This window comes from Dermacentor silvarum, chromosome 2 (assembly GCF_013339745.2).
Source record: "Dermacentor silvarum isolate Dsil-2018 chromosome 2, BIME_Dsil_1.4, whole genome shotgun sequence".
Classification (NCBI taxonomy): Eukaryota; Metazoa; Arthropoda; class Arachnida; order Ixodida; family Ixodidae; genus Dermacentor; species Dermacentor silvarum.
Genome location: NC_051155.1, coordinates 136,242,951 through 136,267,335, shown reverse-complemented (window position 1 = coordinate 136,267,335; position 24,385 = coordinate 136,242,951). Strand labels below are relative to the sequence as shown.

Genomic DNA, 24,385 nt, shown 5'->3' with positions numbered 1-24,385 from the left:
TATCTCCCCCCCCCCCATCTTCGGCACCAATGGCAAGATCCAAATACCCTGCGATAAAACATTCTGCTGGCTTTGCCATTCCCTGTCATACCCATTGCCTATCACTCTCCATTTGAATACCCCTTTTGTTTACACTCGTAAATACAATAACCGGAGGTGATCGTACACCTATCTATTGTATATGTAAATCTGCTAGAATTGCTGGTGGACGACTGTAAGCACGTTTTGTGATCTCGAAAGCGCATGTTCCCAGGCTGAGTGAGATTTCCGCTGCGGAGCTCCGTAGCGAAGATGTGTTCCCCGCACCTCCACCAAAATGTCACGGGTATAAAACTATTATTTAAACTTAATTATTTTGTTTTGACTCCACTCCTTTCTGTAACGCCTTCGGGCCTTAAAAGTACGTGAAATAAATAATAAATAAATAAATAAATAAATAAATAAATAACTAAATAAATAAATAAATAAATAAATAAATAAAATAAATAAATAAATAAATAAATTTACATTCGATATTTTCCAGAGATACGTAAACAGCAGCTGAGAATCCAGAGAGGCTGTTGCCACTTCGTCGTCTTCTCCGTCGTCGACATTGTCTTTTTTGCTCACCGTAACAATATCTATATTGGCTTTGAAACATGGCTGCTGAAAACAAGCGTTGTAGAGTAGCTCCCTCTGTACTATGTCTGCTGTTGCTTGAAGGTGAATTAGTCTTTTCCAGTAATGATAAAGCTCGGTATAAACGGAAGTGCGAGAATTGTCTGCACGGCAGCAGAAAGCAGCTGCGACAGCGACACCTGCATATTAACCTGAATGCGGTGCACCCTCGAAACGTATTGCAGCGCATATTATTGCACTCCCAAGCGTCGCCAATTTTCCCCCTCGTCTAATAATTAAACCTTAAGCGCAAAGGAGACGAGCGTGACCGGTCACTGTCGTCTCCCTTGAGTTTAAGTTTATTAGTCATGGGATATACTGACTAGCCCGTTCTCAAGTCTTGCTTAATTCCGCCTCTTTTCTTCTTTAGGCGGAACGCGTGATAGAAGACGATGTCGACGGTGACCCGCACAGCATCAAAGGTGTTGCGCAGTGGTGACATTTCGTATCGAAGCATCATTAGCGCGTGATAGAAGATGACGACGGTGACCTGCGCAACATCAAAGATGTTTCGCAGTTGTGACATTTCGTATTGAAGGATCGTTAGCGCGTGATATAAGAAGATGACGAGGGTGACCCGCACACCATCAGATGTATTGCGTGAGCTTTTGCATATAGGGAAGACACGATTCCGGTTTTTGTAAGACACTGAGAAATTTGACTTCAATCCGCGCATTTCGTGACGTGTTTTGCACTTTGCACCGTCGGCCATTTTTTGCACCATGTTTTGGTCACGCCGCCACCTATTTTTCGCAAAGTGGAGTATATAATTATTTCGCATTAAAATCCTTTTTTTTTTCTCAGTAACGATACTATGGTAGTCTTTGTTCAAGTAGCGGGAAGCTACCCAAATATTCTAAAAAGCTTGTTTTGTTAACGTAAAAAGCATACACAGACTCGAGGGTAATACGTTCCTCCCTTAAAAAGAGAGAGAGAGTCTTAAATTGATGCCTGGGATGTTTGCCTGGCCTCCCAATGTTTGCCTGGCCATGCACCAATATCATGCTTCTTCAAATGACGAGGGCGACATGTAAAATGACGCATTCGTGAGGAATGCACACACACCAGACATACACAACCACACACATCAACAAATAACTAAAGTGTCCGGTCGAGGCCAGTATCTGAGAAAAGCTAAGAGCGCCTTCGTTGCGCGCAGAGCTGCCCCAAGGTCCAAGTACATGGAGCAACTCTAAGGAGCTGCCAAGTAAAAGCATATTTTAGAGTAGCCCTTGAGGTACCCAAATATTCAAATAATGTTTTAAATTGCAAATATGTACTATTATGAGCAATATGAAAGGGAACACAGTAACGCTTGGCAAACAGCCTCCAAACAGACTCGGCGCGATACGCGGATGGCGCAGTGAAAAAAAAGGGGGAATAGAGGGCGCTCTTCCACTGACTGTTTGCACTCCCACCACGCTGGAATTTCTACAAAGCAGCAGCTTACGTCATTTCGCCAATAATATGGTATCGTCTGGCAGCCGATAAGACGGTAATCGTCGCAGTGACTTACACCGATTCATTTTCTTTTATTTCATTCATTCTTTTTTTTTTCTTCGCGCAACCGCTTGATAGTACTCTTAGACCAAGCTTACCCGGTATTTAAAACCGATTCTTTATTTCATTCGACGCACTCAGTTGTCAGTGACGCAATATCTAACAGTGCTATCACTGTCTGCTGGCGATTCGAAGTTCCGCACTTTGCAGACACACGGCGGGAGTGCGAACAGTTGTTAGAACAGCGTTCCCCTTTCCACTTTGTTTCCGATGGCGGCCGCTGTGTATCACCCATATAGCTGGGTCTGAGGGTGTTTTCTACGCGTTCCTGTGTTCCCTTTCATACTGCTCATAATAGTACTCGTATAGTTACTTGTTGGTATAGTTTCCTCATCGGCAGCTTGAAATTGACATATCTCAAGCGGGCCCAGGCTTTAGTGCAATCGATCAGGCATAGAGGATACCTTTATCACCTTGTGAGCCAAGTACTGATCAGACTTGGCTCTGCGCAGATTCCCGTCGTGGATCCATGGAACTGCCCCCACGCGGCAGAGTGGGACGCCATGACGCTGCAGAACTTCTTTGAGAAAGAGGCGTGGACTAAGTACGTATGCGTAACACAATACTCGCATGACCGACGTTGCCCAGTCAGCATTTTAACGCGATAGCGTTAAGGGTCCCGTGACGCAGAAAATTCAGTTTCGGCGTCGGGGGCGTTGCCCGACCAAAACAATCATCCCGAACCAGCCCGACCGTGCAGTCCTTCCGTGTAGCGCAAGGCGTTAGTGAACAAAAAATTGAATTTCTCAAAGTAATATCCGTCAGAAAATCGTAGAGTACGACTTAACCACAACCTGCAGACATGATAGTGTCGGATTGTCATTTGAATGTACGAGAAAACATGATTCTGTTACGAGGAAACTCAAACACAAACCCCTTTTCCAGGATTTCTGCCATAAAACAGCGGCGCGCCCGGGCAGGTTACTTGCTAAAACATCATTCAGATGGCGCTCGCGTCCTTGGCAGCTCGAACTGGGACTTAGTCTGCCTAATGCGTTTTGGACACGCGCGCGCCTCGGGGCAATAGCAAATAATTAATAAAGTAATAAAAAAGGACCTAGGGCCTTCATATTTTGATATAAGACGGCTTATATTTGCCCTGGAAAAATGTCTTCCCAGCAATGCATTTGTGTTTAAAAGTGAAGGCTACTTTAAGGGGATCGGTGTAAGCTTGGTCTTTGTAAGCTGGCTTTCCCACGTCGTGTGTTGCAGTGAAGCCTACTCATAAAGAAAAATGCGATGCGAACGGGGTCCGGTAACGCTATCGTGTTCCAGTCTTAAAGGCGAAGCTTAAGCATCCTCCAATTTTTTATGACCCTCTCGAAGCTGTGTTCTGATCCGATCAAAAGGAGCACCTCCACTCCGCGTGCAGAAGCTGTTAAGACTGATAGGTGCAAAAGGATGGATAGTTGGGCTGATAGGTGCCCGAAAAGGCTAAGGCATTGTTCCCTCTATATTCACTCAGGTTATGGTTTGATACACATACATTATTAGATATCAGGTAATTACTAATGTAGTGAACAGACTATGGAGCGCGCGAGCGAGAACAGAACATGGGGGATTTTGTTAAAGTGCACTGTAAAGGGATTCACAGTACATAGAGACACGTAGTGACGGCGAGTGCAAGCACAAATTTACAGCCTCGCTCACTCGGTGACCTCTTACGTCTGCCGCGTCCGCTTTCATTAATTAAAACTGTCTAGCGCCGGTATAACGTCCTTTCACTCTTCCTTATCATCCGCAGCTCACGAACGACCGGCCGATCCTGATGATAGATAACTCAGACGGAGTATCGCTTGTGAAACTGATCGAAAAAAAAGTCGTAGTTTCGCCCGCGCAATAGGCAGTTGCTGCAGGAGTACAGCGCCGCCCTCACTCCCTCCCTCCTCTCGGTACCTTGCGCGCGACGCAAGATGGCGCGCTTCCGCTCCCCGCTTTCTTCCTCCTTGCGCGAGATTGAGCCGCGATCGTCGGCTGCCCTATCACGATTTCACTAGCACATACAGAATGCGGTGACGGTGTTATCGCCCTTGGACTTTATACGGAACATCACGGCGACGACGACGGCAAAAATGCGCCTGGAGTCTCCGTATAATTGCATCGCAAGAAAGGTAAAGAATTGGAGTAGGATGGTTACATTATTGTTTTATTTACAAATTCTGCTGTCTATATTTCGAGACATAGCAGGAGTGGGTACAAGATTTTAGTACAAACAAAAGAACAAACACCAAGATTATACAAACAGATTAACAGGCAATATGGTTAGGTAATTGCTCAATGAACTTTGCAAAAGGCAATGCGCGTAGCGAACCATTCAAGTTGTTCCATATTTCAACTCTGAGCGGAAAAAAAGAAAACTTAAAACAGTCTATATGTGTATTGAAAGGAACGATGTTTAGTGCATGGCTATGACGGGTTGCGCGTGCGCTAGGAGATTTAAAAGAGAAGGGAGCCTGAATTCCGCATAGGACAACGTTACGTCTCATTTCTCGTCCTGCATTTGTATTTACTCTGTACCCCTAATATACACTCTAACTCTATTTTTTTTCGCAGATGGAAATGGCTTTTCATTATAATTTTTTCAATGACAAAAAAGACAACTAACGCCATCATGAAACAGGCATGTCTGCACCGTCATGCACTGATTTTCGTTCCCAGTGTGTTCGGAGATGCCCTTCAGAAGTGTTACGCTGGGCTCAGGCACAGGAAACGATGCGTATAGATGCTGTCGCATGTTAAACTATACATATAGGGCAGACGAAAGAAATGTTCGGCCCTTACACCGTGTGGAGATGGTTGACCAGCGAAGCTGAAACGGGCCGGCCACGGTGTTTATCTTATGGTTTATCAAGCGGGTGTATTAAAGTGTTTTTGAACTGTGTTAGCCAATTATGTGTCACTTTACGCGCCCCTTTATGCCGAGCAATGAAGACACGGACACGTTTGGCGTTGGCAGCACGGCGGCGGCGGTGGAGTCCCGGCGCAGTGGCGGCACTGTTATTTGTACGCGAGCTGCTCCTCGGGAGAACGCACGACACGTGGCTGTACCATTGCGATGTTGGAGAGAGAATGACGACATCGCGCGCGCGCACCGCTGCAAGAGAGTGACGACGTCACCAACCGCGCAGCCAATTGCGCGCCAGAAGTTGCCTCTCCCCTTGCTCCCTCACACTTGGCGCTTGCGCACTCCCCGCAGGCTGCGCTACGTCACACCCACGCTGCGAAAGAACCAGACGTTCCCTTTCCTCTTGCTCCCTCACAGTGCAGTCCACGCCGACGGTGCGAGGGTGTAAGTACGTCACCAACACGTGTTACTCCGAGGTGAAAGACCTAGACATTCCCTCTCCTCTTGCTCCTAACTCCTCTCCAACTCGTCTTTTTTTTCCCGCGAATGTGCACTGGTTCTTGCGAGGGCCCTCCTGGGCACGGACGGACGTTTCGCCTAGGCCATAGCCTCCTCTATAACTTTTGTGCCTGCGCGGTCGGTCCCTCACCGCCGTCCCCTGAACGCCTCGGCGTTCCCCTAGGGGCGCTCGCGTCCCATAATAGCTCACTCGGCGTTCGCTGCAACAGCAGGTGCACACCGCTACGCTGCGGTTTTCCCGCCGCGTGCAAAATTAGTTTACCGTGCTTGTTCTAAAACTCTGCTTGCCAGTTGATGTTCTTTCTAGTGTGGTGCGTGTCCCCAAAGTGCTTTGCTAACTGCAGCACTCACTGAGACAGCCGTGCCTGTGTGCGCTTTCTTCCAACTTTTGGTCGACTCGGGTAAGTTCTCTGTTAAATGTGTTACATCGTAAAGAAAATTCGCTTGTTTCAAGGCAACATGCCTAAAAGTGGTATTTTTGTTGTGTGCAGCACTACCGATAAAGAGAAAAGGCGGCTGTCCAAGCTCAGAAGTTTGGTTGCGCCCCGAATGCTGCACAATGCCGTACTGCTGCGTACCGCACTGCAAATCATGGAGCGGCCGGAAAGAAACCGGAGTATCATTCCACGAAATTCCCAGTGACCAAGAACTTCGCGAAAAGTGGCTTAAGGTAATCTCGAGAGACAACTGGACCCCAAATAGCACATCTTGTTATTCCACTGTTTGTAGCCGACAAACAGTGGAATAACAATTCGTCCCGTGCGACTTTAAAGAAGGGTGCACGACACGAAGACTGAAGAAAGGCGTTGTGCCCAGCGTCTTCCAAGAGTATCCATCATATTTGCAGCCTCGAAAGCAAACCGAAAGAAGCGATGCAGCCCTCAGGAAGCGTACCACGACCCTCGAGGAGTATCTCGACAGGGGGAAGACGTTGCTCCCAACACCAGATGTTGCTGCACTAGCAATGGTTGGTGGATATATCGCACGAAAAATCCACGAAACCATTTCCTGTGATGAATGCTTCACTCTAGTAACGAAACCAAACACTTCTACGCCATCGGATGCCTTAATTAGGCACCAGGACAGAGGTGGACTCCTCTATCCGTCTGCTGAGCTTGTAATGGTTCTGCATTCGCTAAAGAAGTACCTGGAAGTTTTCCTCGCAAAAGCGAGAAAGATGAAGCAGCCACTAAAGGCTGCCGTTGACAACGCCGCGAAAGTACTTCAGAAACGTGAACAACTCAAGTGGTCAGCCCCAGGCCATCATGAAAAACTCTTGGACGTTGTGTTTATGAAGTTTCTCCGTCCACTTTTTGTGAACTTCGCGACGAGCGTGACTGACAAACCCGACTTTGCGAAAGATTTCCATGCCAAACCGTTGTCTCGAAAAGTGCTCAAGCTATGAGCGCGAAATCAAATATAAAAGTTCGCATTGCATTCCGCATACAGTGTTTGTGTTAAAAATTTTATGTGTGCACCCTATTTAGCGTATACGCATAGTCTAATGCCATGAAGACGTTTCTAGACGATCACCAATGCAAGCGTGCACATAGGCCACGTCGTCTGCTGTTATTGTGGGATCGGGGCGGCTTCTAGCGGCAAGCACCGGAACTATGAGGGACGGACGCCGCCTGTGTATTCCGCGCCAACGCGCGGGCACGAAAAGTATAGAGGAGGCTATGCCTAGGCATATACAGTTTCGCTGTAAAATTTATGAGTCATTCCACTTTGTGAAGATGGATGACCAGCGAAGCTGTTTAGCGCACGACACAGAGGTGACAGAGAATTTTGAAGAAAGGTACGGACATATTTATTGTCCGTATTGTTGGTCATCGTGACGAATAGCTAGGCACACAGATTCGCGTTATCACCTTTGTTATTAAATATGTCCATCACGTAAGTCAATAAATCGCTCATACCCCCGTAAACGAGGCCTCCCATTACGACGACGTAAGAGAAGCGGAATTCTACGCTGGAATTATGAGCGGCAACGGCGCCAGCTGTGGAAGAAGACGGCGACGAACGCGTGAGCAGTGGCACGAGCGCGTTGGCGCGGTTGCGCTGAGGAGACACGGACGGATGTTTCGCCTATAAAAAAAACTTGCAGAAAACTTTCTGTGGCGATGAAGGGAAAGATACGGGCGCGTGGCTGCTGCACATGTGTTATACCGCGCCAAGTAGTCCGGCAGAGTTTGACAGTGCTTTGGGTTGCTCAGAACAGACGCTGAATCGACGCAGCTTCTACGTGCGACGGTTTCGCGTTTGCTCAGACGCGGAAGGGAAAAGCCGCAAAGTAAGCAAGCTTTTTTTACACTCAGTGGTGTGTTCTGTCTTATTTAATTGTTGCTAATAAGGTGTTTATGTTTTCTCTTCCACAGCCTACACTAACGTGTATTTCAACGCGGGAATTTTTTCAGCAGCGCTCTCACTCGTGCGCCCTTTGCCTCCGTAGCTTTCCCTTCATTGTCACCGAAAGTTGTCCGCGAGTTTAGGCATATACAGCTTAGCTGTAAAATGCGGGTTTGCGCCCCCGTATGCATATCGGTGCGTCAGTCGTAGCTGTTGGCCTCAATCGCACACTCGTGCACAGGGGCTGCCGCGACCACCTCAGCGCCCTGGCACAAGTAAACTTGGCCAGCGAGCCGAGCCAGGTGTCCCTGCTGTGGGTGCTGTGGTGCATCAAGTGCTGCGGAGGGAACCGCAGGATGTGCAGCATCTTAAATGGCGCTCAGGTGAGCCGCGTCATCTCCTCTCTCTAACATAATGTCCGAACTTTCGCGCGGACGAGGTGCATCAAGAGGACGGACGCTGGGAGCTAGGGGCCTTGAGGCCGTATTGCGTTGACATTTCGCGATCCTTCCAAGAGCAGCTTGCTGAAGCGACGGCAGGTTTCCTAGCCAGTTTTGGAAGGAAACCACTGTCTGAGAGTGCTGTTCTCGGCCCAAAGGCCTGATACCGCAAATGCGAAGCAAACAATGAACACCTTAACCCATTGTAGGACTATATGTATATATATATATATATATATATATATATATATATATATATATATATATATAGTAGTAACTGGATTTTAAAATGGGCCAAGCGTATTTAGGAAAATCAGAAGCACAAGTTATATATATTATATAATATATATATATATATATATATATATATATATATATATATATATATATATATATATTACAAAGCTCTCGAAAGGTTCTGCGTGGTATCAGTAAATGAGGTGCTCAGAAATAGTTTACAACAACTTTACTTTCTCTACACCAAGCCGTTTATTTCGAAGAAAGTGGGTCGTATTTGTCTCACTGATACTAAATTGTCTTTCAAAAAGTGGGACGCAGATGTCCCTTTGACGTTTTAGGTGTAAATACGAAATTCTTTATGATTACTTTCCTCGTGAAACAAAGCGTTGGAAATGTTTTTGTGTTGTATGAGTAAATGAGGTGCTTAGAAGTAGTTTGCAATTATAACTTCACTTCTGTGCAACCAGCCATCTACTTTTCAAAAGGGGAAAGTATTTGTCCCACTGACGCTAAATGGCTTTTTTCGAAATTTGGGACTCATTCCTGCATTGGCCCGGTAGGGTTTCAATGAAAAATTATGTCTAACCACTTCCCTCGTACAACGAATCGAAGCAGGACGGACTAAGTGACACAGCGGAGCCCATACACAAAAAGCTTGTGCACATTACTCGCCCATGAGTCGAACACCAGCTACATCGGCGCCTTTTTTTGGTCGAGCACGTTTTTGCACGTGCATTCGTAATTGCGAGTTTTGTGGGCTATTTATCACATTTAGACACAAAACATGGGTGCTTATCTTGAGCTAAAGGTATAAATTTAGGTGCAGAAAAGAATAACTTATCGGGCATCTTGAGAACTTTCTTCTCGCGAGCAAATGTGGACCAAATCCAGGAAGCATTCCAACAATGAAAACAATGTTTTCCTAGCTCTTACACGCTTTTCACCCCTTAGTTTAACATTCCCAAATTTTTCTTGCATGAAGTGTTGAATAAACCATATAGATAGAAGGCAGCGCCAGAGAAATGAGAGAAATACACACATTTGCAACTCAGAAGCGTTTTCGTGCACATTCCAAAGTGATACGTACGTATACTGTCTGATTGTCCTACAAAGGGTTAATGGACTTACACGAATGCCACGCGAGCCGGACTGGAGAGAGCGGCTTTAGTAAGACCGTTCTGTAACCTACACACTCATCTAGCCCTTCCGTGCCCCTCGTTCAGGACTTTTGCTCCCCTTTTCAGGCTAGAGTTTAGCGCAACATCCCTGGCTTTCCTCTACACAAAATATCTGCATGTCTAAATAGGAGCAGCTAAGCCACGCTCTGTCGAAAGTGCAAGTTCGGAATTTGTTAGGCTCAGTGTGTAAAGCCTGGTAATTGTACTAGTGAAAGCAGACATATGAACCCAAACTCGTCAATAACCAGCTCTCCCGAGCTGTACACTTGCTGCATTATTGTACAACGTGCGTTATATGTCAAACTAACTTTTTTTTGAGGAGAGGTAGGGGCAATGAGAGTTCGAAAAAAAAAATGTTTTGTTGCGTCGTTTTTTTATTTTTTGCTTCTCTTTAGATGTAAACTGGCGCACGCAAGCCGATTCAAGGGCTTACCTCAAGGTTCATTTAGTGAGACGGAGTAGGCGAAGCTTTTTATTTACGTATTTGGGCATTCCATGCCGAGTGATGAATTCCAATGGATGTATAAGCACGGGAGAGGTATAGAAATTCATGATTACAGGTGTTGCCGGCATTCTGCACGTGCACAATGAATCCTAAGCATTTATACTTCCATGCACAAGGCTGTTGTGGAAGTATAAATACGGTCACTCGAGCAACACGTGTATTTGTACTGACGCTGCGTTGGAGTACTCGTCGTTTATTATGCGTACCACACAATTTATGGTGCGCACCGTTCCAACACGTACCAATGCGGAAACGGTTTTTGTTGCACGCAGGAAAGGAAATTCGAAAACGGCTCCATGACAGTGTGCGAAAGGCTCCTACAGCTGCTGAAAGGTACATCTGCTCCCTTATTGCTTTCCCATTGCGCATTTGCGCCAAGTGCGCAGTTACTTGTCACAACAACTGGGTACTGAACATAATATAAAAAATAATAATGTAGGACAGCTGTGCAGTGCGGGCAGCAACACGCTGCCACTATGAGGCACAAGGCTGTATGAAGCGAGAGAGAGAGAGAGAAACAGAAGAAAGAAAAGGCAGGGAGATTAATTAGACGCACATCCAGTTTGCTACCCTGCTGTTGGTGGAAGGGGATATAGAGACGAAAAGAAAGACAGCACAGTTTCGCGTACTCTGAAGGTTCGCACCGAGTCTGCAAACGGTCTCCAAGACGTGTCGACTTGTGGTACTGCAATAATGCTTTCGTGGTCTTGTGCGCCATCGATTCGCATGGTCATGGTCCAAGGGTCTTCATTTCCGAAAATGGTCTAGAGTCCAGCCAGTTAAATGCTGTTCGAAGAGGTTCACGCTCGACGTCGTACCGAGGGCAGAGGCACAACGTCGAGCATCGTACACTGGTAAACATCTCATGGTACAATGGTTGCCTGCTGCATATTCTGCACGTTTTTCGGGTCGATCGCAAGGCGGGAAACATTCCGTTCATTATTCTTGATGTGCGTATCTGCACCTCAACAACATGTGCCGACTTATGCACATAACTTGACAGTCTATCTGAATCATGATAGCTGTAGTTTTATCTTACGTGCCAACTAAACATGGGTAAACATAAGCGCTAATGAGACGTCCCCCTTTCTTGTAGCGGTGAACTACAGCGATCGCTTTTGTACATCCGATTGTTTACAGGTAAAGTCGAGTTCGACGCCCAAGTATGCCACCTTCAGAAGGACGAGAAGGGGGTCCGCGTGGGCGTCATCGACGGCAGGGAGTTCCAGGCAAGTATGACAGCACCCGACTTAAAACTACATTCTCACCATATTAAAACACCCTCTTAGTTTACGGATCTTAAGTTAGCTCGGCGCCGTGGGCACAGTGGGCACAGCATGCACGGGACCGTGAATATTAAACAGTGGTAATAGGTCAGAACGAAACCTTCATTCTAAGGCCAGCTTTTCAATCTTTCTTTCTCAAGGTTTATTTTCCTTCAGTACGTGTTACGCACACAATCATGAGTCGACTCACTGTCTCCCGCTATGCACACCGACAAATATCGACTCTCTATATACCGCAGGCTGACTACGTCATCATGGCGATCCCGTTACCCATTCAGCTGAAAGTGCACTACGAACCGCCACTACCGTCGCTGCGCAACCAGCTCATACAACGTACGCCGGTCGGTTCGGTGTACAAGATGAACATCTACTATGCCACGCCCTTCTGGAAGGAAATAGGTATGTGCACGTCGACAAACGCCACTATGCCTTGCTAGAACGCGAGCTACGTTTCAAAATGAAGCGTATACAGGCATGGTAGATATCTCGCGGACTCGGCAGGATTACGGAGGCGGGGGAATTTAATATTCATCCACTCTAAAATTAACCTTAGGATGCATGACATCAGTCGTAAATGTATTTACTCCTTCGGCATATCACTCAACAACATGCTGGCTCCACAGAGTTTTAAAACTTTCGTACGGATGCATTCTTCGAAGCGCTTCGTGCCACTGAAACGCAATGTGACACTGCGTGCTCCTTGACTCTTTAAAAGGTGTAGCCACTTGATGCGCATATAGTTCGCATCGTACTGTGAAAAGCGACGCAGGGACGAGTGAGCAGACGACTCAGTATCACTATATAGCTATACTATAGTATAGCAATACAGGGTGCCCTATCTAAATTTCGCCAAGATGTTCAACCAAAATAAACATTAAAAGAGCACAGTGCAAGATATGATTATAAGAACTGCGGTGTTAAAGAGCTTGGCTAAAGTTAGCTGGGACACTCTTTATACCGAGCTTCGTGCGAATTGCTGCGCAAGCTACACGACACCTATATTGACACGTGTATGAAAAGCGTAATAAAAAAAAACTATCTATTGAACGAGGTCACATGGAATACCTGTCCTCTGTGCTGTCTGCTCTGAATTCTACAGGTTACAGTGGAACGGTATTCTGCTGCGACGATGAACTGGCTTTCAACTACAGCACGGATGACTGCAGACCTGGATCCTCGCTTGCGGCTCTTACAATGCAAGGACAAATTTTTTTTTACATGCGATAACAGGTTGTACTTAGTATTTTTAGTCGTTCCTGAAGCCTCTTGTCTGAATCCTCTTGTGCGTCATACGTGCCTCCGAGATCTGTAATCACGCAAAATCTTATATTCGATAGCAAGTTAGTGTTTGCCTCTGGTTCGTGTCATCTTGAATGAAGCCTCTTGTGCGTCAAGTGGCTGAAGGCGGCCAGCAGGGAGTGTGGTCGGCTTTTTTCGTCATTGACAAAGGTCGCACGCAGCGATGTAACGGCAGACGTCACGGTAAAGCCCAGGCCAAAAGAAGCGCCGACGAACGCGGTTATAATATGTGTATTCACTCAAAAACAAAACAAAAGAAAGCTAGAAAAAGGCGAGAAAAGGCGCATAGGTCTCGACCAAAATTTTGTAGGAAATAGCCTCCAACAATCTCCAATTGAGTGCAAGGAGCGTAGCACAAATGACTGTGACAATATTGTTACAGGAAGAAAGCAGGCCCACGAGTGTAGAATAATGTATATTTACAACTGATGTTTATGGCGTTCAGGCAACGGCCAGGGTCTTCGTCTTCCTCTAGTTCCTAGACCTTCTTCTGTCCCTTCACCCTAGCATCACCCTCCCGGTGAGGTTAGCTCCGTCCCGGTGCAGGTTATAGTGCCCCACTTAATGCGGGGACATAGGACTTGAGCCTGGCGACGTGAACAACATTGCTGGTGACGTTGGGAGGCACTGAAGACTGGTCTACTGGGGTGATCTCTTATGTCACGTCGGACAGTTGACATAAGATCTGGTACGTACCTGAATAACGGGAAAGTAGTTTTTCCGACAATACGAGAAGGCGTCCAGAGAAGGACAAGGGAACCAGGTGAAAAATTGTGTTCTTGGTGCCGAAGGTCATAGTGTCGCTTTTGAGAAGCTTGCGAGAATATGAGGCGATGACGGGCGACCTTTCTGGCCTGGGCGGCCAAGGCAATAGCAAGGCGAGCGTAATTAGTGCTGGGTGGTTGCATTTCAGAAGGCAGCAACGTGTCGAAGGGTAAGGTGGGGTGGCGGCCATACAAAAGGTAAAACGGTGATAATCTGGCAGTGTCGTGACGGGTCGAGTTACATGCAAAAGTGATGTATGGTAAAGCGACGTTCCAGTCGTGGTGATCGTCGGAAACGTACATGGCCAGCATTTCAGTTAGTGTGCGGTTGAGTCGTTCGGTGAGGCCGTTCGTTTGAGGGTGGTACGCGGTAGCAATCTGGTGTTCTGTACAACAGGAGTGGCGCAGATCAACGACGACCTTCGGTAGAAAGTGGTGGCCCCGATCCGTAAGTAACTGGCGAGGGGCGCCGTGGTGCAGGATGACATCGTATAGTAAGAAGTCGGCGACATCTGTAGCGCAGCTGGTTGGCATCGCTCGTGTGATGGCATATCTCGCGGCATAATCTGTTGCTACAGCAATCCATTTGTTTTCTTTGATGTAAATTGGAAACGGGCAAAGGAGGTCGAAGCCCACACGGAAGAAGGGCTCTGTAGGGATATCAATTGGTTGAAGCACACCAGCAGGAGGCACAGCTGGCGTCTTTCGGCACTGGTACCGGTCGCAAGAAGCGACGAAACAGCGCACAGAGCGATAAATGCCAGGCCAGAAGAAGCGGCGCCGTAGGCGGTCGTAAGTATGAGTGATGCCCAGATATCCAGCAGTAGGCGCATCGCATCGTGAAGTTTGTGACCAATCTTGTCTGCATCGGTCATGTTATTATCAGCCTTGCGACAGAAGGCCAGCACATCCTGTATGTGCACGACATAGGATTCTGTTGACGTCTGAGCGCGGCACACAAGTTCTTTTTTTGCTGCCAACTGACGACCGACAGGTCTGCCAAACAGGTCTCGCACTTTTTCTTTGCAGACATCCCAGCTCGTTAGGTCAGCTTCATGTGTATCGTACCATTGCTTCGCAGTTCCACTCAGATAAAGTATCAGGTTTGCTAACATCAGTGTTGGATCCCACCTGTTGTTGCCGCACACTCGCTCGTACATCGCGAGCCAGTCCTGGACGTCAGCGTTTTCCGTGCTACAAAATGTCTCCGGGTCTCGCGGATGAGTGAGGATCACCGCTGGCACAACGCGCTGAGGCATTTTCGGTTGTGTCGGTTGATCTGCCATTGCAGCGGCAGGTAGATGACGTCAGCTGCGAAGTTCCGTGATTGTACCCCGCACTTCCACCAAAATGTTGCAGGAAGAAAGCAGGGCCACGAGTGTAGAATAATGTATATTATATGTATATGGCGTTCAGGCAACGGCCAGAGTCTTCGTCTTCCTCTAGTGTCACCTTCTTGTTTCTCTTCACCGTAACAATAATATTATTAACAATATAATATAATAATAATAAGTTAGCTGTGTATAAACGAGCATAACATATGCATAACGAGCATTTGGCAAATGCAGTACACTACACCATCATGCTCTTTCTTTTATTTCCCTATTCATTAATTTTTTGTCTGTGCGGGCAGATTCGCCATTGGTGACAAGGCCTTGAGACTACAAGAATTACCGAAGCACATCAGGCCCAAAGTCATATCTGCGGATTTGGCAAGAGCCTTCGAACACGAAGCGGCCTACAACGTAAGATGCGTTTGTTAACGTATTGCGCTTAACAAAACACGTTGCGCGACTAGTTGGGGATGCATTATTTTAACGCGAGAGCGTTAAGGGCCCCCTGTAGCAGAAAATCCGGCGTCGGCAACCGGCGTTGGCGTGCGATGTCGGCGGGTGGCGGAGAAAATCATCCCCAATCACCCCAACCATCCCGACCGCGCAGGCCCTTCACGTGGTGCAAGGTTTTGGTGAACGAAAATTGAATTTCTCACAGTGAAATCCGTCAGAAAAATGGTAAAGCAAGACTTTACGATTCGGTCGGATTTGCCGTCAGATTGTTTACCAATCGGCGTCGGATTGTAATTTAAATGTATGAGAAAACCTAATTCTGCTACGAGGAAACTCAAGCACAAACCCCTTTTCCAGCATTTCTATCAGACCTACAGCCGCGCGTTCGGGTACTTGCGAAAATGATATCCAGATGGCGCTCGCAGGTCAAATTGGGACTTCGCCTGCTAACTTATTTTGGACACGCGAGCGCATCGGGGCAATAGCAAACAATTAATAAAATAATAAAAAAGGTGCTAGGGCCTTCACATTTTAATATAAGACCACTTATATTGCCCCTGAAAAAACGTCTTTTCAGCAATACATTTCTGTTTAAAAGCGAAGCCGACTTTAAGGGAATCGGTGTAAGCTGGCTTTCCCACGTTCAGTGTTGCAGTGAATGAAGCCTACTTACCGTATGCGAACGATGCGATACGAACGGGTCCCGATAACGCTATCGCGTTCTACTCTTAAAGGCGAAGCTTAGGCATCCTCCAATTGTTTTCTTTCTTACGAAAGTAATCCAGCGCTACTTTTTAAGACGAGGACAGAGAAAGACATGACAGTACCAGCGCCCGTCCTGTCATGTCTTTCTGTGTCCTCGTCTTACAATGTAGCGCTGGATTACTTTCGTAAGAAAGAAAAAAATAACGCATTGCGACATTATTTTTTTTTTCTCGGATGGGTGGTACTCGGTTTCAGCACAATGATGGGTGAATAGTGGGTCGGAGAGTTCTCACACTGCGAGTCTTAGAGCGAAAACATGCTTCGTCGTGTATTTGTACAGCCGTGCCATGCCGCCAATAAAGTACAGTGTGTATGTCACAATTACATTGAGTACGGGGAAGCTCTTACTTCAGTGTGATTCCAATTGGCCTAACCGTCGAGCACGGAGAAAGCGCACGCTATTACAAAACAGCCTATTTATATAACGACACTCGCAAAACTAGAAATTTTATTCTTGTACACCTCTTATCGTTTTGTCTGGACTATCCTTAATATTGTCATTCAGGATATTTAGGTATGCATCAGCGTAACCACCCGCAGGAACATCTTCATTCTTACGCCTAGCTTATGCATGGCAGATGGTGATGACAAGTGCGTTAAGTACAATGATGCGTGAGTCTATAGCACAAGCTTCAGGAAATGGTATCACAAAATTTGGTCGGCGAAAAATTTTGAAAAATTGCTTTAAGGTTTGAAGGACAACAATAAATACTGTGTTAAACGTTAAGCAACCTAAAGATGTAATATATGACGATTGCATTGTTTCTTACTCATTCACGGAGTGCACAGTAGCAACGGCCTTATTAATTAGCCGCATCACATCACACGCCAGATCGCACAACGTGCTTAGGTGTCCGTTCGTGGTGTATCCCGCCCATATAATTTCGCTACTTAATACCACTAGATTTAGTATTTCTTCCAGAATACCCTATATTAAATAGGTGTGGTCATTTGATCGTTAAACAGCTTATTTTTTCAGCATGAGTGTTCATCAGCAATCTGGCTGACCGTTAGAAGCGTTGGAAGCCATCAAGAGTTATAGCTGGACTCTTAAGTGCCCTTGTGTACAGAAAAACGTGGGAACGTTTCGATACGAGATTATGAAGGATTTTTGTTGAGGATGCCATGACAAGATTTCTGCGGAGAGCGACATTCGTGACGTCATTCCCTTCCTTCTTTTGACGCTCTCTCCCTTTCATATTTCGCTGCAGCCTGTGCACTTCGAAGAGAAGAACTGGCTCGAGGAGCAGTACTCGGGCGGCTGTTACGTGTCCACGTTCCCGACAGGTGTCATGAGCAAGTACGGAAAGTAAGAACGCCTCTGCTTACTTTTTTATTGGTTTATTCTTTACAGCGAAGCTGTTTATCGCTAGGCTTAGATCGGATCTTAGCCCAAAAGGCCGACCCGTGTCCGCCATGTCTACGTTCGCACCGCCCTCTCTTTGTCGGCCCTCTCTTTGTCATTAAAAAATGTTTAAAAGTTGCCTGTGGCAGATAGCACAATTCTAGTTCATGAGCTGGTTTACTCAAACAGGCGGACATTACTTGCATAAAAAATTGAAATGCATAATCTACAAATTAACAAACATTCACTAATTAAGTTCTAACGAATTAAGTTTCGGCCCATATTGCAATTTACAAATTATAGCCGTGGAGTTCGCAAGGCGGATCCACTTGGAACGAATTCTTAGGATTACACCAGTTTCTAGATATTAATTCCCGAACTTTGCGGAGAAATTCATTGGCTTTCTAGTTATACTTTCTTAAAAATTCGTCGTTTTATGCATTGAAGCACAAAAGTAACTAGAACGCAATGCATTTCTCCCCAAAGTTCGGGAATTAATATCTCAAAACTCGTGTCATACTGACAGTTCGTGCCAAGTAGATCCGCCTTGCGAACTCCTCGGCTAGAATTTGTAAATTGAATATGGACCATAAGGTAACTAGTTGAAACGTAATAAGTGAATTTTTCTTAGTTCATTATGCATTTCAATTTTTTCGTGCAAATAATGTCCACCTCTTCGGGTAGACCAACTCATGAACTAGAATTGTTCTATCAGCCACAGGCAACCTTCAAAATGTTTGAAAGTGTTCGCTTAAACACCCGCTATTTAAAGTTTGGCTCACGTTACGTCGGACACCCCATATATGTCATATGCAATACCTTTTAGCTGACAGTTTCGTTCGCCAATTACACATATTGCAAAGCAGGAAAAGCAGTTGGCATTGTTGCTACGTGTCATGGATAATATTTCTCATTTTTGCAAAATGATATTTCGCTCCTTGCCCGATGATGCACCAAATGAAAACTGACCTTTCGGTTTGCGGAGGTGAGCTGGCCGCTACTGGAAGCGCCGCTTCCGGAAGCGGTTTCGAAAGTGACCACAAGGGGGCCCAGCAACGGCGCCCCCACGTGCATGGTGTCCCACGGAGCCATTACAGGAACGCTATCTTCACAAGTGGAGCAGCCCGTGTGGGGCCCCTGACTCGTTACTCGTTAGTTATTCGGCAAGATTACTCGTATTTGCCATGCATTCAGCTTACTCATTTTACGGTAATTTCCCCAATTTTTTTTTCAGTTGCTTTCTCTCACCTAGAATTTTGGGATATACGGCTGTTTAGTGCCCACACGTGCCATACATCGCGACTGATAAGCAATTGACACTCACATTCGTTCACAAATATTTCATTCAAGCATACAGCCACCCCCAACGTATCCACATATGTTATTCACGCCTGCCTCTATCCATATCCTTCAGTAATCACTCCCTGCTCACCGTGGTTACGGAACGAGGGTTAATGACGTGAGTGTGGACGAACTGAGTCACGAATCAGTGCACCTGAGCACTGAGCGATTCCGTGCAGGACCCTGCGGGAGCCGTTCGGCCGGGTGTACTTCGCGGGCACGGAGACGGCAACTTCATGGCCCGGCTACATGAACGGCGCTGTGCAGGCTGGGGAGAGAGCTGCCAGAGAGGTGCGTCATGTGCTGGTTTTGTAGGACACATGCAACGTTCGAACCGGCTGTGAGAATATTATAGCAGTGTTGAGTCTGTTGACTGCCAATTTTTTAGTCAGATCAAATGTTCGAAAAATGCGGGCGTCGAATATTGAATCGCAAACGGCAATAGCTTTCTGCTCCTAGATGTAGGAAACGAAACATGGACACAAACAGTGGGGAAAAAAAGTCCCGGTATACAGGCATTATAGGATGACAAGAATATGAGTAAACCACTTCTTTGCAGTTACACATGCACCGTATTTCATACCCAGAATGAATATTTTGTCTAATCACTTCCCAGTGAATTAAAAAAAATGTATTGTACAAGGGGTCTTAGGAAGATATAGCTGCGGTCCGTGAACTTGGCCCCACAGATTCATTCCATTCCTCGATAACATAACAGTCACTATTTTTGCAGCTAACATCTGCACACGTCTTCCCTCTACCGTTCCGCATTTTTGCAGCATGGATGTAGCGCAGTGTGTTAGCGATCACCCAGTTGCATTTCCGTCAGCTGATCGCACAGCAGCAGGGCAGAAGCGGTAATGGTTTCGCATTGGTGGGTTTTCGCCTGATGCAACGTGAGGCGCGTTAGAGGCGCGCAGCCGAAAGTGTCATCTCGTTTCTCTAGAGGAAACTACTCCTGGAAAAGGGTGTCCATAGCCGAGTCACGCGAAATTTTGCGAAGGTGAAAAAATCTCCAAAAGTGATCGTCCAAGAATATCGCCCCAGAAGAATCGGCGTCTATGGGCGACAACATTCCTGGCAACGTGCCAAGGCAGCGTGCTCGGAAAGCTACTAACAATGCTCTCTAATCGCAGACGTCTGGCGCTAGTCACCCGAAATCTCGCGAGAGTGATCATCCGATAATAACGTATTTCAAGTTGACAAAAGGCGAAAGGTCATCAGTTCCCGGCTGGCTTACGATGGTCACTTGAAAGCTCTCGAGGAGGATGTGCACTGGCTCTTTTTGGCAAATCTTTTGCCTAAGATCGAGAAAGCTGCAGGCTTCAGGTGCGCAAACGTGTATATTTCAGCAGTATAAGAAGATGCTGTGCACAGTAGTTTGATATTCTGGAATGTTTCAAGAGTCTCACAAAGTTTAAACAACGATACTCGCCATATCCCTCATGGATGCAGGAGTTGATCTCCTGCGTTGAGAAGGCGCAATAGTTGCTTGTTGGACTAGCAGATATTGCACTGAAGGATAGTGCAAGAGTACATGACATAGTGCCATGTTTGTTTGTATTTGCCTGTGTCGTGTCTTTATCTGTTGAAGTCGTTTCTTTAAGGAAAAGAAATAAACCATATACGCGGACTTTCCATCGAAATTCACTAACTTTAGATTTAGGATTGCTGGGTCGACAGTATCACTAAATAAATAAATAAAATAAACTACACATCCATACAGTTTCCCGCTCGATGCATCTTTCGGCCCTTGTACGCGGCCGTTACAACATCTGCTTTTTATTTTCTTGTACTCACAACCAGGTCCTTTGTGCGATGAAAATGATACGGAAAGACCAGATCTGGGTGGAAGAACCAGAATTCAAGGTTTGTACGTACGTTATCGCAGTTATGAAACGGCAATAGAGGTACGTACGCGGTTCTTGAACTATACCAAGGCCTTTACACGACAACAGGTGGTCGAGACGGATTACTGGGTCAAAATATGCTTGTCGGGATCGTGTATATATCCCTTCATTTACGTGAAATAAATGCAGGTGGATCCAGTCAGAATTCAAAAGTCGAGCTGACCCAGCCTGACCCGACCACATTTATATGCATTTTGCCTATAGGGTACCGTATTAGTATAATCTTGCCAAACGGCTTGGGCGAGTCAACCCGCCTCTTGCGGACGGGTCGATCAAACTCGCCTCTACACTCGCTCGGCCCGACCTCCTAACGTTAACATGAACCGGAATTCCGGTTTTTGACCCGACAAGCCGACTCGACCAGCCTTTGCCGGGTTGATGTAAAGATAGCCATAGATGCTAGCGAGTCGGGCTGATCGAGTCTAGCCGATCTTGAATTGACTCGACCAGTTAGCGTCGTGTTCATAAACCTTACGGCGGCTGGTCGAAGTAGTCCTGTGCGTACGTAAACTGGGCAAACGAACAATGGAAAATCATCAATGACTTGTGTCATCGGTCGTTCATTCTTAGTAAAGTCGCAAACAACGTTCCTCTCTCTCTTCGCCTCCCCCCTCCCTGCTTTTATTTTTCCCCGTGTAACGTACCCTTTAACGAAATCCCAGGCTGGCTTTCCCGCAATGTGCACATCGCCTCTCTGCCTTTCCTCAAATAAACCTCTCTCTCTCTTTCGCCAAAACTGTGGCGGCTCACGCATCTCTATAAAAATGCTGATTACCGCATGATTAGTGCGCTATTCTTGCTTTCGTGTATTTCTTTCCATCATGCTTAACGCATGAAACCAATAGCTGTTCACCGGCTGCTCAGTACTTGTAATTTTAGCAAGTAAGTTTAGCAGTGTTGCTAGCCGCCACGCTTGGGGCAATTTCACAATGCGGGAAAGGCAGCTTGCCGCTGTATCGTCAGGGCATCAAAGGACGCTGCAATGGATTCTTCTTGGACATGTTGGTATCGCAGCAAATACTGAAGTCGACCAATTGGCTAGAGATGAATATAATTCTGCTCCTGTCATACTGACTCAATTCACAAGCGTTGGTGCTAAAATTATAACAAGCCTATAAGTTTCTCGATTTGATGCCAGTTATATGAAGTCTATATTGTGTAAAGTTGACTCCCAGCTGCAGTTTCCGATCTCTGCTGCTGCTGGCCATGACACAAACTGCCTGATCCGTCGTCTCAAGTTGTAAGTGACGTACACAGGCAGCTTTCTGTATCGTATATGTCGTTCATCTATACCTTGTTACGCGTGCGGCCACTCATGGAAGAACGCATACACGTTTGTCATTAGGGTTCGATGTTTTGAACAGCAAAGATATGCTTCAAGGTTGTGGGTCTCATTCGTGCTCTTGGGATAAAGTAATGACAACACAGTGGTGCAAACAACCGAAAGGGCACTTACTCCACCTTTCTAACCAATCTAACGAGCCGAATTACTACCGATAGAACATGCCGATGGCCGCGCGACATATCGAGGAAGTCTGACTCACCGCGACAAGATATCGAGCGAATACGTTCGCCCCATTCCAGGCACCAACGCCTAATCGTTCATGTGTACAGTAACGTGCATCCCGGTGCGTCCATCCCGGTGCCCCGTTCCGGGACGGTCCTGTTCGCGAGACGGCCCCGCAGAGCGTACCGACAGGCACGCGACAAGTGCGCGCGCTCCGCCGACCTCAAGCTGAAGAGGAAGAAGCTACTCCCTTTAGCACCCAAGTAACCCCGCCGTTTGGTAGCGTTATCAGCGCAACACTCGCGCCATCTATCTTACTGTTCTGCAACTACACCAACCGATCTACGCAAGCGTCCATGCAAGGTCAGTCGCGAGTCGCCTTGATGACCGTGCTAGTGCATGCAGATAAGTTGTTTGGGCCATGAAGTAGCGGGTCATTACAGTGATGTGCTCTAAAATACTTGAAAACCTTCGTTAATGAAACTGCTATTCTATCAATGTATGAACACGTGACGCTTCCTTATCTGTTTCTTTTTGCCAACTAGCCCGGTCTCACACCTTACTTTGGAACCCCTGTTGGCAGCCTCAAACGTCCACTTATTTGGCGATGCCGTTCACAGGTATCTAACAGCATGGTTCTTCGCATGTTGCAGGGCGCGAAAGCGCGGCCGTTCGAGTTGTCCTTCCTGGAGCGCCACCCTCCACACGTGCTGCTCGTCGCCGCCACGGGAGCCCTCGCCGCGTCCGGCGTCGCTTGCGTGGCGGCCTACGGTGTCTGGAAGGCAGTCACCGCCGTGCGGGGGCCGTAGACCGGCTTAGATGGCATTTAGCAGAGAACCGTCTTCGAGGCACATGGCAGACCAGGGGGGGCCTTACCACCACAAGACCAGATGGCGAATTCCCTGCCGAATAACTTCGTCTTTGTTGCCTCCTCGAAGTCAGTCAGATATGCGACATTATCTAAGAAGCCAGTGGTGGAATCCCACTTGGGGGTCTCCCTCGCCAAGGCACTTGGCGAGTGAGGCACTTTCGAAACAGTATATTTAGTTATGGCGGACCGGGAATCTTGAACGAGTGTACCATACGCGGAAAATGTTCGACAGCGACGCGCTCGCGCGCCACCGTGTATCCAACTTTTCTGCGCATGTGCAATGGCACCACTTCAGTGACGCACTTGTAGGTAAGTCGCACGGCACTGGAATGGCGTTCTATTACACCTCAGTAAGAGTACAGTTGTGGCAGTAGAGGAATATGGTTCTCCAGACGGCTGTATCGGCTGGGGCCGGTTCTGCTCTGATGGATGAGACACATGGCGTACGACGCGACGTCCGATACATTGTGGGACGGGTTTGAAGGATGACTGCTCCGACTGTTGACATTTTAATAAAATATGTTTGAAAATTCTTGGACGGTTGTTGGTACGACAGGTGGCACACTAGAACGCGTGCATAACCGTACCTACCCCCACCTACCCAGCGGTGGGGGTTAATGGTTAAAAAAGAAATGGGCTAGAAGCCGCAGACGCCTGCTCAAAGCTGCTCCCGAAAATACTCCGCAATTTCCGTGGCATCAAGTCGGCGCGAGTTCTTTATTTACAACTTAGCATGTAGCTGCGAGTACCAACCATTGGGAAGACCCAGAGCGGTTTATGCCCGGAGCGCTGGGAACCAGTGTTACGCAACTGCAGTGGTGCCAAGTCTTGTCTTGGTGCCGCATTTCCGACCTGCTATAACTTTCATTAGCAATGTTATTTGCACATGCCAACCACACATTGATCGGCGCGCGCTATGTAATTTCTGTGCTTTGTACCGCAAAGCTATGGCTGAGCTTCCGTCATTGAATGATCTAATAAATGTTTTATTTTGGAAATGATGGCTGCCGATCACGATGAAGGGGAAAAGGAAAAGAAGATGGTGTCTTCGAAATTATGTGCTGTGCGGAGGATAACGAAGCGGTGTAAGAGCCGGGATTCTTGCACCAAGGGTTCGAGGTGTCGACTCAAGTCTAACCCCGACAGAAACATTAGAAAAGTTATCTGCAGCTGGAGTGATTGCCGTATATCGCTGTAGTCGAGTCTTGGACAATACC

The 24,385-nt window shown here is 46.9% G+C and overlaps 1 protein-coding gene across 1 annotated transcript in view; it reads left to right on the top strand.

Annotated features, from left to right (window-relative positions):
* The window catches only part of LOC119440413 (amine oxidase [flavin-containing]), a 64,296-nt gene extending 40,130 nt beyond the window's left edge, over positions 1-24,166 (top strand). Inside the window, exons 13-23 of the mRNA XM_049662913.1 lie at positions 2,670-2,761; positions 8,172-8,313; positions 10,566-10,626; positions 11,434-11,522; positions 11,819-11,978; positions 12,679-12,775; positions 15,276-15,387; positions 17,406-17,503; positions 19,060-19,171; positions 20,687-20,749; positions 22,951-24,166. Of these exons, the coding sequence (XP_049518870.1) occupies positions 2,670-2,761; positions 8,172-8,313; positions 10,566-10,626; positions 11,434-11,522; positions 11,819-11,978; positions 12,679-12,775; positions 15,276-15,387; positions 17,406-17,503; positions 19,060-19,171; positions 20,687-20,749; positions 22,951-23,106 (1,182 nt within the window). The 3' untranslated portion in view covers positions 23,107-24,166. The remainder of the gene's footprint in view (positions 1-2,669; positions 2,762-8,171; positions 8,314-10,565; positions 10,627-11,433; positions 11,523-11,818; positions 11,979-12,678; positions 12,776-15,275; positions 15,388-17,405; positions 17,504-19,059; positions 19,172-20,686; positions 20,750-22,950) is intronic.
* Positions 24,167-24,385: the final 219 nt, after the last annotated feature.